Genomic DNA, 17,808 nt, shown 5'->3' with positions numbered 1-17,808 from the left:
TAACTCCTGTGAGAAAAGGTTACTTTTGTTGGCTGAACTGCTCTTACAGTGGCATATCTCAAGAGGCATCGTGTTTTCTTAGGTTTATTCTTTATATTAATATTTTCCATTTGGGATATAGGTCCATTTACAAACTATTTCAAATTCTGCTTGATTAGTCATTTATTAATCATTATTTTCATACAATAGCAAATAATTTCATGTTCCTTTGTCTCAGTTATTCACTTTATTTAATTCTTAAAGTGGCAGCCAGAATGTATTTGTTTATTAAAATACCACCTCAAAGTGTTGGGGACCCTTAATATCTTGAAAGCGGTAAGTTCATGCCCATTTTATTTTGTTTTTATTTTTCCTTTCTACAACTCATGTAAAATCAATCTGACAGATGTTCACTGAGTTCTCAGATTCATTAGAAAATCATTAATTACCCTAAGAGCATGTCTGTGGATGGGGGTTGTCAAGACAAATTGACCACAGGCCTTTTCTGTAACTGCTCGCAACTATGGCAAGCTAGTGACAAAACTCAGTGCATGATATTGCTCTAAATCTAAGGTAAAATGTAAGGAAATGATCAGTGAAAATGTCTGTAGTGATAATCACATTGAGCCTCAAGAGCAACTTTCAATTTAGATATCAAAGCAATAAAATTATTAACATCCTAAGGCATTTATCTTACATTCATTTCCCATTGATGGTGTGTGTGTGTATATATATATATTTAAAATTCTGTACTGAATTTTCAGCTGGGAAGTTAAGAGTGGGCAGCCGCACCTTGAATAGCTATAACTGAATGCTGATCACTTTCTTGGCAGCTTCTGTTCCTACAGAAAATCTGCATTGCTATGTTGATACAGCTTGCACTGAATTATGAGCTATAGTTTCTTTCTTTGATAGAAACCACTGAAATAGAGAGAAATGTGATCACAGCTGACTAAATGTCGATCTGCTTTTTGTACTTAGCCGACTTTTCTGGATTTGAATTTAGCTATTTGTTTGGTGTGGCAGCACTGTGAGGTCTGAAATGGTTCCAGGAGCAGCTCTTGTTCAGCTCAATCTTTGGGACAGCTGCAGCAGCACCCAGATGTGGCACAGCTGCAGAAGGGAGGATGTGTGGCTGAGCACACACCTCTGGCTCTCCTGTGAAAATTCCTGTTCTGCTTGCTTCAAGGTTTAAAGCCTCAATACAAAATCTACTGAAACCGTTCTGAACTGATTATCGTCACCCCTTGGTCAACTCAGAAAGCATGTTTTTACTAAAATGGTATGTTTGAGGATACTGCTGTGTGCAATGATTTAATGCTGATGCCTCTTGCAAACCATATTAAGAACACCTAGTTTTCACTCATTGAATTCTTTCATTCCAAATGTGTGTTGAAGGGTATTTGCCAATGAAGTTGCTTCCCTTGCTGCCTTTACCTCTTTCTTGCTTCTGTCCGTGCAATCAGTTGCATTATTAGCTTTTGGGTATGCTATCTTAGCTTTGCATTAATCTTATACTGCATAAACTAGGAGGAGGAATTGCATTTCAGTAAACCTACTCTTCAAAACATTATAATTTGGAATAAGACCGATCCTGGTGATATTTTAAACATGGGAGGTCAAGCATGTCTTGTTTATGCTTCAAGGCTGCATCTGACACCAGTTCCTGCTGTTAGCATCCATCAGTCCAAATTCTCCACAGCTTTATTGATGCTCTATTCATTGGAAAATGCACTCTTTGGTTTTATGCCATGGAGGACTGTGTAGAGAGAGCTGTAGAGAAACTTATTAGGCTCCCACATAATACAGTGCAATCATATAGTGCTTCTCAGTCAGTGCTTTTCTGAAGAGAAACTTACAGTGGAATATATGCTGTATCAGTAGTAAGTTTAAATGCCCTTCTGCATAGCTTCACTTTCAGCCACCTTTTAAGCTCTTTTCCTGAACATTTCTCCGAATTGTGTTGTGAGGACGTAAAATTTAATAAGACTTCGATTAGCCAAAACATTTTTTCTAAAACATGTAACTTCTGTGGCAGTAAGAAAAGTCATCAATAATAAAAATCCTTTTGACACATTACGCAGAATTGCAGAATAGTGGGATAAGCAATGATCACTTGTGTGTAGTCAGAGTGAGGGCCCCTGGGGGTCCTTTCAGCTTCCAGGTGAATCTCAAGGAGCCAACAGTCTGAGCACCTGTATATCCCTCCAACACAGAGTGATTCTGTAGAGCAAGGGGAGAAACCAGGGCAGTTTTTGCCAGCCAGGTTACAGAAGAGGAGAATGCACATGGAAGCAGAGATTGTCTAGTGCTGTCCTCCACGTGCATCCACATATAAGCTTCCAAACAGGAAACTCCATAGAGACAGAAAATCCAGCTTTGGGCAGCTTTCTGATTGGAAATGGAGGTAACCTGTAGAATAGTTTTTTGAGACCTGTGTGCTAAAGAAGTAAGTACTGTGGAATCTGGGCTTATTCTTAGAAGCCTGGCCAAGTGCCCATTCAAGTTGTTTCCTATGTGCCAGCTCATTTACTTCTTTAGTAAAGGCTTGTGGGTGTGGGTCCAAACCCCAGTGTAAATTTGTAAGTGGGTTTATATGAAGTTCTGCAAGTTTAGATACCAGATACAGAATAATTTTTCACAATGTGAGGTTTCTGCTAAAATATTTACACTATCTCTAAAAGCCCATTTATTTTCTAGTATGGCTTTATAATACATAAAAGGTTGCTTGCAGAACATGCCCAGAATAGAAAAAAACAGCGGTCATGGGTTCATACTACCAGGCTGCTTCAGAAGAGCTCTTATTAAGGCCTGCCTGATGTGCTCCTCACCTGATGCTTGTGGCCTTGCTGCATGCTTTCACTGTCTGGAGACCTCAGAAACACTTGGGAAAGTGTGTAGCCACTTCTTGTGAACATGTTAAAGCAGGAACATGAAAATGTTTCTCCACTCTTCTTCCTACTGCTTACGTATACAAGCAGTCATTAAAGGGCACAGCTTAACTTAAAACACAGTCTGCTTAAAAGAAATAAAAACTGTTGATCACCCATTATTTGCTGCTTGTAATGTACCACACTACGGAAAGCCTGGAGCCTGTTCTGTGTAATGCTCCTTCTCCTGGTTCTTTGGAGGGAGTAACTGAATTTCTTCATGCATTAGTTCATGGCATGTGAGGCATACAGAGAGTATACAGATAGTCTAAAGAGCAACTTCTGTCACTTGTGGGCAGTTCTTGTATTTTCTGATGTGTGAACTCTGGCATACAGATATGGAAGAAACTGCTGTATCATTCCTGAAATGCCTCTCTTTGAAAATGAGTCAGTTGTGGTGATGTTGTTACCCCAGGTAACTAGATGCTACAAATTCCTGCAATTACAGCTCCACAGTGCAGGTTCAGTCTACATTGCTATACTGGCAGCTGTCCTTCACAGATGCTCATATAGAATAAACGATCCCAGACTGAGAGGTAAAGTGTGGTTACAAGGTGTTCCAGAACAGTGTGTTTTCTTCAGTTGTGCTTTCTGATAGAATAATGATATTGACATCACAGTCAACAGAGAAGTGAGGTTTGCTGGAAAATATGGAGAGGTTTAGAGCAGTTTCTGGTAATACTTTTTTTGCTGTTTGTTTTTAACAGTTGTAAAGTTCGTAGTAAGTGTAACGTGAAAGTTTTAGTATCTTTAAAAATCTGTTTTACTAAGAGCTATTTTTATTTTGTGAGGCATGTCAGATTAGTTAGATTGTCAAATAACATCTGCTAGCTTTGCAATTGTAAGTGACAGGTAAGAGGGATGCTGGAGACTGTGTTACATACTAATTTGTGTAACGTAATCTGTGATGTCTCGGCATATGTGAATATCTGAGTTCTGGGCATATGGAATTTTTTTTTTTAGTTTTGCAATGAATACGTGCCCACTATGACTTTTTTTTTTTTTTTAAATTTCTGGCTTACTAATGAGATACTCAGACGTTTTCCACATGCACTGGGAGGGATCTGCTGTGAGCAGACTGACTCTTTGCTTTTATGCTGTCATACCTTTAACGTGTGTGAACAATGGTGGTAAAAACCAAAAGGTCAATTTCAAGGTTGGTTGCTTATTTCACAATAACTTCTGCAAGAATTAGGGAATGGGGAGCTGCTAGTGGTACTTGGAAGAGAAGAAAAATGGAAGGGCTTTAAAATCCTTGCAAACAGTGAAATAAAGCTGGTGAGAGGAAAATTCCTTGCAGCAACAGGAACAGATATGCTTTATTTGGAAACTTGGCTAAGTGGTTTAATTTGTTGAAGTCTGTTATGGTTCTGAGGGGATATTAATCTGACGTCTCTTTTAACCTAATGACAGTAAAACACTGGTTGGGTGGGACTTCGATGGACACCAGCTGAGACATGGCTTGTTTTCTCAGACAATACCAGTATAGTAGGAAACCAAAGCTAGGCATTTCTTCTGGGAAAAAAACCTCCCTCCACAAGTGAAACTTCAAAAACAATTTCTTCCAAAAAAAAAAAGATGTTCGTAGATGACTTTATTTGTGTGTTTCATTCATGTGCTATCAAAGTTATCAATATCAGTAGATGAGAAATGCCTGTACAGGTGCTTTTACTTAGTCAACCCATTCTACCATGGAAAACTTGAGCTTAAACTAAGCAAAGTCTGTTCGTAGGCAGTCTGTATGACCTGCATTGTTGGAGTGGATGTTGGGTCTAGCAATTTTATTTTCCCCTTAGGAGGCTTTCCAAGTGCAGGACTATAATGGTTAGAAACTTAGAGGAGGGCTTACCGTGGAGGTGAATCAGGATACATGATGTTGACCTGAGAAAGTGTATCCAGATAGGAACCAAAATCAAAAGCTGGGGGAAACTCCTCCATGCAGGTGGATCTCAATTCTCCAAAAGAGCCACCATAAGAGAAGCCATCTGGAGCTGGAAAACAAGCAGTTACTGTTTGCTCTTTTTTTTTTTTTTTCCACTGAGACATTATTACTGTTTATAACACTGCCATAAAACAGAAAACAGAAAACAAAACTTATCTGAGGCAGAATTGCTGTTGCTTATAGTAATCAGGTTTCACAGGATGTTTCTGTTCTTTTAAGAGAAGCTTGTGTCACTGTGGATGAGCTGCAGTGCTGGCACAAGCACTGTATATTTAGCGATGTCCTACGAAGTGCAAAAGTCTAAAGCTTTTGTGCCTCAAAGGCTGAAAATGTCTAAGTCGTGCTGCATTCAACTTCAAAGCACTCGCAGGGCTGCTGATGTGCCCGGGAAATGTGCGCATCCAAACCTTGCCAGCTCTGCAAAGGGTTTTAAAAGCAGGCTTAGGTGTGTGATTGTGAGTGTGCGTATCTTCAGAATATGCTGTGCTTCTTAGAAGAGCTTGCAGAAAAAGAAGAAAAACTGGAAAATACTAGAAAAAAAAATCCTGCTAGCTTCTCCAGGAGTTTCCTAATGCCGTGTAGGCACTATTTTGTATCTTCGACGATAGTTAATGCTCAGCATTCCAGTTGAAATTTCCTTAAGAATGTCCTGAATTGTGGAAATGCTGCAACTCCTTGAACTCCCCTATTCTTCCATATGAAGTGATCCTTCCGTCTCACTCAGTGCTTTAAAAAATGGTTCCTGGAGGCAGAGGCCAGCTTTTAAGTTGACATTAAAGCAGCATTTCTCTAACAGAGAGTAAAGGGCAGGACTCACTTGTGCAGTTCTTGAACTGCACGTCCATCCTGCTGGTAACATTCACCTCTACCAGCCTGTGTTCGAGGAATTGTACCAGCACTAACAGTCTATCAGGTGCTGTGCTTTCCTTCTGCTCGGCACTGAAGGCAGCCAGCTCCACCGTGCCTCCTGCTGATCCCTTTCTGGCTGGGGGACACATGCTGACATAGCAAGATGTCTTCTGCTAACACACAATTTTCATTTAGGCAGACTGGCACAATTTAGTTGAAGATGATTCTCTTGAATTTCTTTGAAAATGTCCCCATGCTTAATGCTTTTTTTCCCTATTTTTTTTAGTATTGTTATTTGTAAGAAACAGTTTGAAAATTGTCCTTTATCACTTGGCCTGACTTCAGGGACTTCAAAGGAGGTGAAATTTACATAGCACTTCATGAGTCTATATTTACAGTTTGAATTTTTACTATCTGGATACTTACAAAGTAGTAATTGTTTTTTTCTTACATTATGAAGAATCAAACTGTGTAATTCCTTGACCAAGTGGCTTTTAACTTCGGATCAGCAAGCCCCAAATTAGCCAGAAATTTAATTCTAAAACAACACCTTTGTACCTGCAAGTCCTTTTAAAGAACAGGGGGGAAAAAACCAACATGTTTTTGATAGTAAATCAGTGTCTTTAATTATGTTGACAGTTTTCTGTGGCATTTTAATGCCCTGTTTTGTTTATATCCAGTTTTAACTTCAGTGGTAAGAAAAGAGGTAATTGTTAAGCCAGTCTTGTAGCTTAATGCAGAAGTGAAAGATTCCTGGCTGTCCAACAAAAATACACAATATATGCTATACACCAGAGCTGCAGTGGTATATGAAAATAAACTATCAGGAGTCTAATGACAGAGAAAAACTCATGCATTGTATCAGGGAAAATACACCTTTCAAGAGATGCCGTTGCACTGCTGCACAGTGTCCAAACTCTTTGTTACCCATAGCAGCAGGTAGTAATAATGCCAAGAACTCTCTTTAGCTGGTTTCTTACCGTAAGCAGCATCTCTCCTCTGATGTGGATGTCTCAGCCGTCCGTCCTTCCGCAGACTGCCAACGATGATGGTGACACAGGACAGAAACAGCACAAGTCCGATCACTACTCCAGCCACCAGAAGGGGAGAAACAAGTAAACTGGCATCACTGCCATTCTCACTGTAGCTGGAGGGTTCACTGGCCGGGCTGCTCTGGTTCAGGTGAACTTCTGCACAGCAAAGATGGAGAATATGTCAGTGAGGAAAAGTGATGCATAAGGTGTGGTCAGACATGCTAAAACTAAAGGTGTTTTGAAGTGCTATGAGACAGCCTGAAAACAATCTATTGTACAAATTCATGCTGTAAGGGAAAGACCATTTCACAGACCAATTTCTTCAGCTGTTAATTAACTGACTCTGGAGGATTCACTAAGCAATCATTTTCCTGCTATGGGAACTATCCTGCTGGAATCAACGATATATCTTGCACAATGGTTGCATAGCTTATTTCTGGAAAGACCCTTTATGTCACAAACTGATTGATGCTGAAAGAACTTCACCACTCAGGGAAGTATTCTGAAACTCAAAAATGTCACTCCCAAACAGAACAAAGGGTTCAGGTGTTGCTATCAGTTATGAAAAGGCTCCAGGGTTTTGTAGTGGAAGTTTTGGGTAGGAGTGAAGCAGAGGAGCATGCTGTTGCAGAACAGGGCATCCTTTAGCTTGTGGGATGAGTCTGCATCCCAAGACACTGATATGGAGCAGAGGAGTTCAAAGAGTTGTGGGTCGGTCAGAGAAAAAGCTTTAAAAGGGGTCTTGCCAGATTCTGTTAGCTCCAAGTCTTCTCTTCAGGCATTTCTTTGTGAAAAAGGGGTGGAGATACTGAGTTGCTTATCTATATTTTCTAAATTGTGTATGCTTTAGCATAATCTAAGTAAAGAGTAACTGTATTTAGCCTACATATCTGATAAATTTGCACTAGTATGTGTTCTTTAAAGAGATAAAAATGAATTTTCGCAGCTGGAAATCTGTCTTGTTTGCCTAAGGCAGCAGAGCTTTGGAAACAAAGTTTGTACTTGGGAAGAGAAGAAATTGTGCTAAGGATTAATGGAGTCTGTCCCATGAGGAGAGTGTACGTGATGATGATACTGTTTGTTTCTACCTTAAAATTAAAAAAAAAATAATAATTGCAAGAAGATTTCTGGGTCCCAACTGATACCACAGCAATGCATGCAGTGTAGGGATGCACATGTTCAGCCCAAATGTTGGAAACCATCTGTCTCTGTTGATCGTTTCAGTATCTTTACAAGACTATATTTACTTTTTTTCCATCTAAGCTGTTCTTGTATTTACTAAAAATAGATTTTAGTGAGACTACAAAATGAAGATAAGAAATATAGTGGTCTTTACAATGAATCTGAAGATAATCATCCATTTGGAACACTCTCTGACTAGAAAGTTTTTCACTTCTAGCCGATGACTCTGACACTCCTGACGTTAGGAGGTGGCCAAGTGGTGATCATGACACTGTTAAGTATGCAGGTGATTAACGGAATCAGTCTGCTACCTGTGACAATTAATGATAGCCTATAAAATGATGTAAGCCTGCAAGAAATGTGTACCTTAGTAAATGATGCGAGCAAGTGAAGATTTAGTCATTTGACATTCCAGTTTACAAACAGAAAGAAGTTGTTTTTATGGCTCCCATTTTACTTATTCCCTGACAGAGACACACAGTATGGAGAGAGATATGGTGTAGAAGACTAACGCAACTAGATAGGTGAAAGAAGTTTCAGATCAGTTAAAATTTAGGCAAACAAATACTCTAACTTATAGATTATGAGTATGTAAACCTATGAGAAGTGTGAGAAACAACATGGATGTTTTAAGTGCCTTTGGTCCTAAGTTTCAGAAATCTAGTTGGCCAGAAGTCACCTGTGAGGTAAACCACTCACAGGTGACTAAAGTAATAAAACGTATGCATTTTTATTTCTGTCTTTGACTTTCTTTGGAAAGTTCCCCCTTCCCATTAGCTGCTCAGGACCAGACTATGCATGAGTAAAACAGAATTTTATGGATGCAAGAAATTACTGGAGATGCAGTATATATATATACCAAGAGTAGCTTTCAAATAATGCATGAATATATTTTTATATGTGGCTATATGCCTGTTGAGCAGATAATTCGTTTCCTACAGAAACTAAAACTAACAGATTTTTGCTCTCTTGAATGTTCTGTATGCTTTTACAAGTGCAAGTGCGTTCTACATAGATTTCTGAAAACATCCACGCTTTTCCCAGCTCTCTTTGGGATATGCTACTTGGTGTCTTGCAGTCACAACAGACTGAACGACGATGGCTTCAAGCCAATGTAAATTCTCACTGGCTGACACTTGACGTTGAGGGAACTGACTGGAAATATTAAACCGGACTAGGGAATTAGCATGCAGGAGCTTTGCTTTTTCTTTCTGTTTTTATTTTTCAGAAGCACCCGACTGTTGGCTGAGAATCATTATGAGCAATTAAGACAGACAGCCAAGAAATGTGCCGAGCTTTTACAAAGCATTATGTGCCAAAAGGAAAGACTGAATTTTCTGAAAAGTGATCCTGTAGCATTAAATTTGGAGGAAATGGATATGCAGTGAGGGGCAGGTCCTACAGCCAGTGTGCCAGAACTAAACTTCTCTCAGTGTTTACAAAATTCCAATTGTGTTTTCCATTTGTATAGTTTTTTACCTATCTGTGTTGGTAGTGTGCCCAAGCAGTATGTACTCCTGCTGGCTTTCAGTAGCCCTGTTTGGTCAGTTTTGCAAATTCTGTCTTTGAAAGATGTCAATATTGCAGTTTAGTTTAAATCACAATTGCAAGAAACTGACACCTCTGAAATTGAACAGAAAGTACTGGCAGATAATGTACTGGTACTTTTAGCTTACTTGTAATGACAAAATTATCACAGAAAATCATGGAATGGTTTCGGTTGAAAAGGAACTCTAAGATCATGTAGTTCCAACCCCCCTGCTATAGACACTTCCCACTACAGAATTAAGGGAAGAATTGACTTTGTTGCCACCCTGATGAGAGGGTGAAGCTGGGATGTGAGGTTCCTCCATATGCTGCTGGGTTGTGGTTTTCCCTTTGAAATCAAATAATTGTGGAACTGGAACTGGTGACAGACTCCCCAGCAAATTCAGGGGAAAAGAAGAGAGGCTGAGTGAGTGCTATTAGATCTTATGAAGCTGGGACAGCATGTTAACAACTTGGCTAACAGGATGGGAAAGAAAATAAGACAGTAGAGCAGACTTTTAAAGAAGATTTTTTAAAGTTTAGCTATAGAAATCAGCTTGTGTCTGAGCACATTGACTCCTCTGGAGGCTCCTGTGGTGCCACTCAGTATAAGCGCTAATTTTTGGTCCTGTTTTTCTTAATAGGAATTTAATGGGCTAGTGGTGACTTCAGACAGAAAGTACTATTCTGTACTCTCCTTTTGTACTTGAGGAGTGATTTTTTTATTACAAGGCAGCCCATTTATCTAGAATGTTCTCAGGGCTCCCTTAGTCATTCTATGTCTGTTTTATCTGCTGTTTCTTACTCTCATGAATCTTTCTTTTTTTATGTTCTTAATCTAATTAAACCAAGTCTCTGGCAGAGACAGGATACATTACAGTATTGCTCTTATTAGAGGAATGAATCACTCCCCTTAGCCCAGATCCTAAAACAATATGTGGTTGATAAACTTCTCTGGTGGTATTATGTTCAATTTGACATTGTGACTCTAGACCTGCAGGCTTTGTGAGTAGCCACAGTGACTTATTGCAATGGGAACTACTGAGGTGACTAATGACTACAGACCCTGCATTCACATAAGTATTTGTTTTGAATTTTTGGGGAGGCAAAAGATCATAGAATCACCAAGGTCGGAAAAGACGTACAAGATCATCCAGTCCAACCGTCCACCTATCACCAACAGTTCTCTCTAACCATGTCACTCAAAGCAATGCCGTCCCTTGACACAGTGTCTAAATGTTCCTTGAATACCTCCAGGGTCAGTGACTCCATCGTCTCCTTGGTCAGCACATTCCAGCACCTGACCACTCTTTTTTTGAAAGAAGATGTTATTCTGGCAAAGAATGCTGAATAGATTTTTCTTCTTTTATCCAAATACCAATTCTTTTGATAAACTATATATTTCTGTACATAAAAAGTCTTATTTTTTCACTCAGAACAGAAATATCTGTAAATTTATGTAAAGTCCATACGAATATCAGCAGTAGCAGTGTGCTAACCTTTTCTTTGAGGAGGGGTTTAGTTTTTCAATGAAATTTCACTGTGTGATCAATGCAAACACAAATACTTGAGATCTAGTCCTCTAAGTATGAATTACACTGTGTGCACAAAGCACTGCTTTTATCCAGTGATGAGAGCTGTAACCCAACACAACGCAAACGGAACATTCTGGCAGGCGCAGCTGGGAGCACAATGCCCATATGGCTGCTCTGTGAATGCAGGAGGCCCATACGGCTGAGCAAACACTTCAGTTAGAATTAACATACTAGTGGAAAATTGCCCACACTATCCGTTTGCTGTTAGACAATAAATGATCCATCTACAAAGTCCTTTAAATATGACAGTATCTTATTACACTCAGTGATCCTTCCATCTCAACAGACCAACTTTGCTGAAGGAGATGTAGTACAGCTGGACTTCTGGGGTGTATGTTTCTCCTCCTCATAAACTTCTTTTTGAAGGGATGCTCCTTTGTTGTGTCTAACTTGGTGGTGACTGATGCTGTAGATGCAGCTGGGTCCGATCATGCCAGAGGACAGTGTCTCAGAATGCAGACGTGTCAGTGAACTTGGGTCATTCCAGATACAGTCACGGTTTTGTTTCCCAGGCTGAAATTTGATGTGCATTTTATCGTGCATTTCTACATCTCTGGTGGGGTCAGTTAAGCTTCACTTGAAGACAGAATAGATTTGGCAATTACTTTCTGAACTAGAGCTGAAGAACACTGACAGAGCAGTGGCATTACTTGGACACCCTGGGTTAGTACAATTATTTGGGGTTGATCTAGCTCCTCCTATTACATTTAATGAATCAAATTAACAGAAGCATATGGGACTGGAAGCAAGTGGGAGGAAGCTCAGTATAGGATAATGCTTTGATTTCAAATGATCACAGTAAAGTATCTCAAACACTGAAGCAGTAAAAAGCATGTTTCTGATTGCCTCATTTTTTTTCCCTCTTTGGGACAGTGTTGGAATCTGTAGCCTCTTTATCAAGGGGAGGAGATTGGCAGATGGCAAGAAGGAGTTGAGAGATCCCAGTGAGGCCCACAGATGAACTAGATTGGTGGAAGTGATAGAAATTTTGTTGATTCTTCATTTCTGAACACTTCCTGATCAAAGATGAAGATTTAGTCTGACCAAGAGTGACCAATTGGATTATGCACTTGCTGCTGTACTGTGGAATAGGCCTCTGGCTGCAGCTGCTTTCACACTGCCTATTTCTGCAGCTCCCAGACAGGAGCTCACAAAGTGAGTAAAGTAGGCGTATTACAGAAACAAACTGGAAAAGGTTCTGGATTTCAGCTGCTGACTTTGTACAGAGCATCACTGTAGTGAGGGAGAGAGATATTATTCAAGTCATTGAATGCAAATGCCCCATGAGAGCTAAATCCCTGCCCCCAGAACTTCTACTGGATTCAAAGCTCTTCCTTCTGGATTATAAGAAAGGCTGGGAACAGTTGCTTATGCTAGATAAACACCAGGATACCATCTGCTGATGGGATTTGCTGTGGTTATCCCACGTATAAACCGGGAGCAGCTCCAGGTCAAAATCCAATCGGGATTTGATTTATATTTATACTCAGTTCTACTCTTTTATTTTTGTGCAAGCAACCTGCCATTTTTAAATGGAATGGAAGTTTAACCAGTTTTTATTTTTGTTTAACCTTTCCAGACTCTGGCTGTAGTGAAAGCATTTCAAAGATTGCAGTTACTCCACAAAACTGAGTTGTTCTCATAAGTATTTACTTTCATCAGATGTGACATTTGGCACATTTTCCATGAAACATGTCCTATGGATCTGTGCTTTATTCTGATTCCTTGTCTAAGAGTCTCACTGATAAAACTGAAGCCTAATCCTTCTCTCTCCACTGCCCCCTCATCCTTAATAAAAAGAGGAAAACACCGCGCTTTCACTTGTGTTCTGTTTGCCTCATTCTGAACTGTTCAGATAGGGAAGAAACTAGTCATGTTTTCCAATAACTGCTGTAGAACCTAAAGTAGATTGCAAGAAACTGAGATGGCAAACTTAGGTAGGAATAACCAAGGCCCAAAAAGTCTTAAAAACTGAGAAAGTATAGTAAGCTTACAGCTATCATTAAAAACTGCAAGGTAGTGAATTGCTGAGTGAAGAGTTTTTTAAGTCTGGCTGTGGCAATGGCTTGTGCCAGCTGTGATGCATTAGTGTCACTGCCTTAACATCTCGGTGCATTGAACATCTGAGTTCTTGCTGTCCCTCAAGCAGCTGCACACTAGTGCGCACTGTCATGCTACAGCAAATTCATGTCCCTGCATTTTTAGCACCAGAGGAATAAAACCGCTCAGCTCACTAGTTACATACCAGTTCATCTATGGAAGCACTGTATATCACATTATTCCAGTGTTACAGAGGAGCAGCTGCTTCCTTATTATGTTCAACGTTTAAGTGGTATTTAATAGGAACTGATGACGATGTGAAGAACAGTTAAGGCCGTTGTTGGTCCTTCTACATTTCTCTTACTATCTTGTAGCAGAGTTGAGCAAGGGAATGGAAGACCAGAATAATCTGGAAACTATCCTCTCTATTAATTAGATTTATGAGAGCTGTATAAATAATATGGCGAAAAAGGAGAATTCTCAGTTCAGGAGACCCAGGAGCATATTTAATTCTCTTTCCCACTGCTTGCTGCTGCTGTGTGTAGCCCAGGGGCCAGTCATGTACTCTAGTCCTATCTATGTATGTTTTTCTGCTCTGCACCCACAAAACTAAACTGCCCCTTAAGATGCAATTGATATTCAGTAATAACATCTTACGGACTGCCTCAAACTTTTACCTTCTGTGGCTTGTAAAGGGCATAGCATGGAGTACACGCTCATTGGTTAAAGACCAGCTGCTATAATTCGTAGCTCATGTATTGTAACTCACACTATTTCATTCTCTTACTTCTTGAGAGAGCCCATTAATTAGATCTTGATGGCAGCTTATCTTCTAGTATGTAATAGTCATTTGTCAAAGTCAAAGAATAAATACATTTTTGCTGTCAGCTGCTGCAACTGTGATACTTGTTATTTTTAAAATTGAGGTAAATATCATTGTATTCAAAGGGTTAATTTGTCTCATCTGATTATTGCTACTGAGGGAGGTGTTCCAGCATAAGCCAAGGCTATGTTTATTCTATTAACCAGGCAGAACCCATAAATGTGGATTGTTTCTCTGCAGCTAACATAGTCTCTTTGATCTTTCTCAGTATGTACATATGTTCTAATAATAATTAAAGCTTTGTACTGATTTATAGTTAAAAAAAAATAAAAAGAGAGAAAAACATTAAAACCTTATTTGGAACATCAGACTGTATGGTAGGAATATTTCAGTGTTATCTGATGCACTCGGCTTAAAGTGAATTAGGTGCATATTTACAGGTATAAAAGCTGCCCATGACCTTGAGGAGCTCATCCAAGGCAGAAAGGGTGGCCTTTCCTATGAGATACCTAACTCTGCCTTTTTATCATGTCTACTGGCTATCAGATAATGACTTTTCTCTACTTGCATTGACATCCTTATTATAGAGCTAGAATGAATAAGATTGGATCACCAGCAGCCTGCAAATTGGGAATGTCAGAAGAAAAGAGAATGAGACTGCATAAGGGCTCAGAAAATAAATCTTCTCAGATGCTCTGGCTTTAGGGTATTATGTTGATGTCACAGCAGCGTGTGTAGATGCTCTTTCAAATTAACAGGAAAAATCTACCAATTTTCAGATTCATGGTCTATTTTATCAACATGATAAATACCATTGCAGTGAAACAAATCACTTTGGAGCCCACTTTGTGATGGACAATATATTTCTTCCCCTATTTTCTCATACACAAATAACTTTGAACTAATACAATTTTATAAGCGGGACCTTAAGCTATTACTTTTTTTTCAGAAACTCCATGTTAGGGTTTGGAAATAAGTATGATGAGAATCCTATTTTATCCATTAAGGTAAAGTTACTTTCATAAGCTTAAATCCAGCCTAGGTTGGCAGTAGCTTGACTGGGGCAATTTTTGTATTATGAGAACTTCTGGTATTCCAGAATAAATGTATTATTTTGAGGGGAAAAAAAAAAAAAGTAGCAATTTAATATTCTTTCTTTTTATTTTGAGATGGATAGTTTTGAAGAGTTGTAGTTAGAAAATAATTATTTGTTTTACCCCATCAGAGTGTCTGCTTGAACTGGAATCTGGATGTTTCTGATCTTCTCTTTCGGAGGTTGAGTTATGTCTGAATTACACTGTGACCTACAGGGATACCTATAGGGCAGACAATAACTTATGGAAGATGTAGCCTAGGCAGAAAACCTGATCTATACTGGGGGGAAATCAAAAAGGCAACTTTCACATGGAAAAGTTCGATTCCTTACAAACTTTTCTTTGCCTTTAAGATTTGAAGTTTTGCATTTTCCCATCATTGCACTGAACTATTAAAATAACTCTACAAACCAGCATGTCAGCAATCTGTGACCTGCTCATGTGATCTGAAACTCTGGGAAACAGCCAATAAAGATGGTACCTGCAACAAAGCCCCGAGGTTAAACTACTAACTAGGCTTCAGGAATCCTATCCCCATGATACCTTAACCGCTCATAGAGTGCTGTTGGCTATGCACTGCTTCTTGCTTATAGAAATGATCCTATCTCTTAATCCATCCTCACCCCCTGTATTCAGTAGTAATAATCTACTAGGAAAAAATGTAATGATTGATATTTAATTCATATAAAATAATTACAACAGAAATATCATACTGTGTAGTTATGCAGGACATAGGTGCTGAGAGAAATCAGGTAACAAACACTGGCTTTGGAAGATCTTGTTTTAAGATGTGTTATGATATGTAATGTATCTTATCGTATATAATATGTCTTCCTTTTAAGATTACTCAAATTTTCTGAAAGAATTAAAATGGCTTTGTACTGTTGTTATGCAGTTCCATATGAATAATGGTATTGATGCCCCAGAACTTACAGTGCCTACAGTATGACTTACATTATCATTTGTATCTGTAAAAGCTAGAGCAGCATCTGTCTGCATAAATAAGGGCTTTTTCTCGTACCATTAAGAAGCTGTTTTACTCAGATTTTGTCTGAGCAGTGCTTCTGCTGAGACAGCTGCAGGAATGTCGATAGTAGCAAAACAGATATTGATTCATGGGACGGCTGCACTCACCCGCTGTCTTTACTGCTAAAGGAACCATGAAAATTCAAGGGCACTAGAAGATCTATAGAAATTACATTACTCAGACATTACTATTGTAAAACCTAGGGGCTAAAATCCCTTTCTTTAAAACCCAGTTGCTTGCTGTAGAAGACTTGTTTAGTTAGAGGATTGGTAAATCAGAGTACAGAACTTGTCATGCAGCCAAGCCCTTCCCACACATATTCTGCACAGCATTTAGGGGCCACTTGGTCCACATCAGGTATTCTGCCCTCTTCCATATTTGTGTTTGAATCAGGTACAAACGAGAGAAGACCTGCACTACTGAATGGCTGCAAAAAGCAACTTCTCCCCAGGTGAAAGTAAGGAGTGTATTTTTTGGAGTCACATAACACTGCTGCCTTCCATGTACAGCTTGTTTTATAGGTTCCACATTGTGCTTAAGTAATATGATATTGCTCTTTGAGATGGTGGCAGAAGGACTTGAAAAAAGTTTGGCCCTTAGGGATGTATATTTATATATTTATTCCCCTTTCTATATAAACTGCAGAATGCTTGAGTGCATATTTTAAACATAAAATGGGGCCAGCTTCAGCACAGGGTGAGTGCTGACAGCTGCTAGAGCAGGTACTGCACCTTCCTGTCTGCTGAGAAGTTATAAGTCCTCGTTTTTTCCCTAACTTGTATAACAAGACTCATCATAAGGGCTGACATTTACAAATGCCCTCAGAAATTTCTGTCTGTGTATGCTGCACCAATTTCTTTCAAGGCAATAAGAAAAGTAGACTGTGGTAATTTCTCCCTGTTCTTATAACTGTTTATTAGTTTCAAAGAGGTTTTTAAAAAGTTGTCTGTACAGAAAGCAGAAATTGCAGTGAGTATTGTTCTGCGTTGCCACTGAATGAAATTGGGTGAGAAAATAATGGAAAGACACCGAGTAAGAATAGAATGTGAATTGGCCTTTACCTGAGAGCACACTTTCTTAGATGAGGCTCTTGTTTAATAATTATATGTTATGGGCAAGTTGATTAAATTTTGATGTATAAGGGTTCTATGGGTGTTTGTAATAAGCAGTACTGTAGGTTAGATCCTCAGTAATGCCCACAGAGAGCACCTGACAAAGTGTTAACCTGAACACAGGCTGTTTGTAAGCCCAGCTTATTTCTGTAGCATTTCAAACAACGAAAATATATCAGTTCCAGAAAATGAGTGTGTTTTCAGAGGTGGTTTGAAATAAATGTAGGTGGACTACCTCAATAAAAGCTGTTCTAGGGATACTGCTTGGAACAGCATGGAGAAATACCAAGCAGCTCCCACCTCGCAGCTGCAGTGTGCACATCAAAGGGATGTGCTTTGTACGTTCAGTCGGATGTTAAAGGTCAGGAACTGTTCTTCCTACAGTTCATCAATTAACTGTGATTTCATCTCTGGACACAATTTGATTTTTCAGCTGAGGCTAAATGATCTTTCTTTGGCTATTAGTCCATTGCAGCAGCACAGATTGACTCCTGATTGTTTTCTGAGCTGGGCTGCTAACACCCAACACACCTTCATACAAGCCATTCTATATCGTTTACTTTCATCAATATTCATGGAGGAAAGCCCTCTGTTAAATTGCTCCCATTTAACCACTTAAAAAAATAATTTTTGAGAAAAAGCTCTAGGATTCTTGATGGGAAAAATGAGTGTCT

General features: G+C 39.2%; 2 protein-coding genes across 2 annotated transcripts in view; both read right to left on the bottom strand.

Moving 5' to 3' along the window:
- Window positions 1–17,808, bottom strand: part of CMTM3 (CKLF like MARVEL transmembrane domain containing 3) — a 73,000-nt gene that overhangs the window by 37,086 nt on the left and 18,106 nt on the right. The gene's annotated exons all lie outside the window — the stretch shown is intronic.
- Window positions 1–17,808, bottom strand: part of BEAN1 (brain expressed associated with NEDD4 1) — a 39,133-nt gene that overhangs the window by 5,581 nt on the left and 15,744 nt on the right. The window contains exons 4-5 of the mRNA XM_065733140.1: window positions 6,681–6,890; window positions 4,759–4,900 (exon numbers count right to left, since the gene is read on the bottom strand). Of these exons, the coding sequence (XP_065589212.1) occupies window positions 4,759–4,900; window positions 6,681–6,890 (352 nt within the window). The remainder of the gene's footprint in view (window positions 1–4,758; window positions 4,901–6,680; window positions 6,891–17,808) is intronic.

The sequence above is a fragment of the Cyrtonyx montezumae genome, unplaced genomic scaffold (assembly GCF_038088225.1).
Source record: "Cyrtonyx montezumae isolate F1298 unplaced genomic scaffold, pur_monq_1.0 scaffold_17, whole genome shotgun sequence".
NCBI lineage: Eukaryota > Metazoa > Chordata > Aves > Galliformes > Odontophoridae > Cyrtonyx > Cyrtonyx montezumae.
The sequence above is the reverse complement of the archived record's forward strand: the minus strand, read 5'-3'. Positions and strand labels throughout refer to the sequence as shown.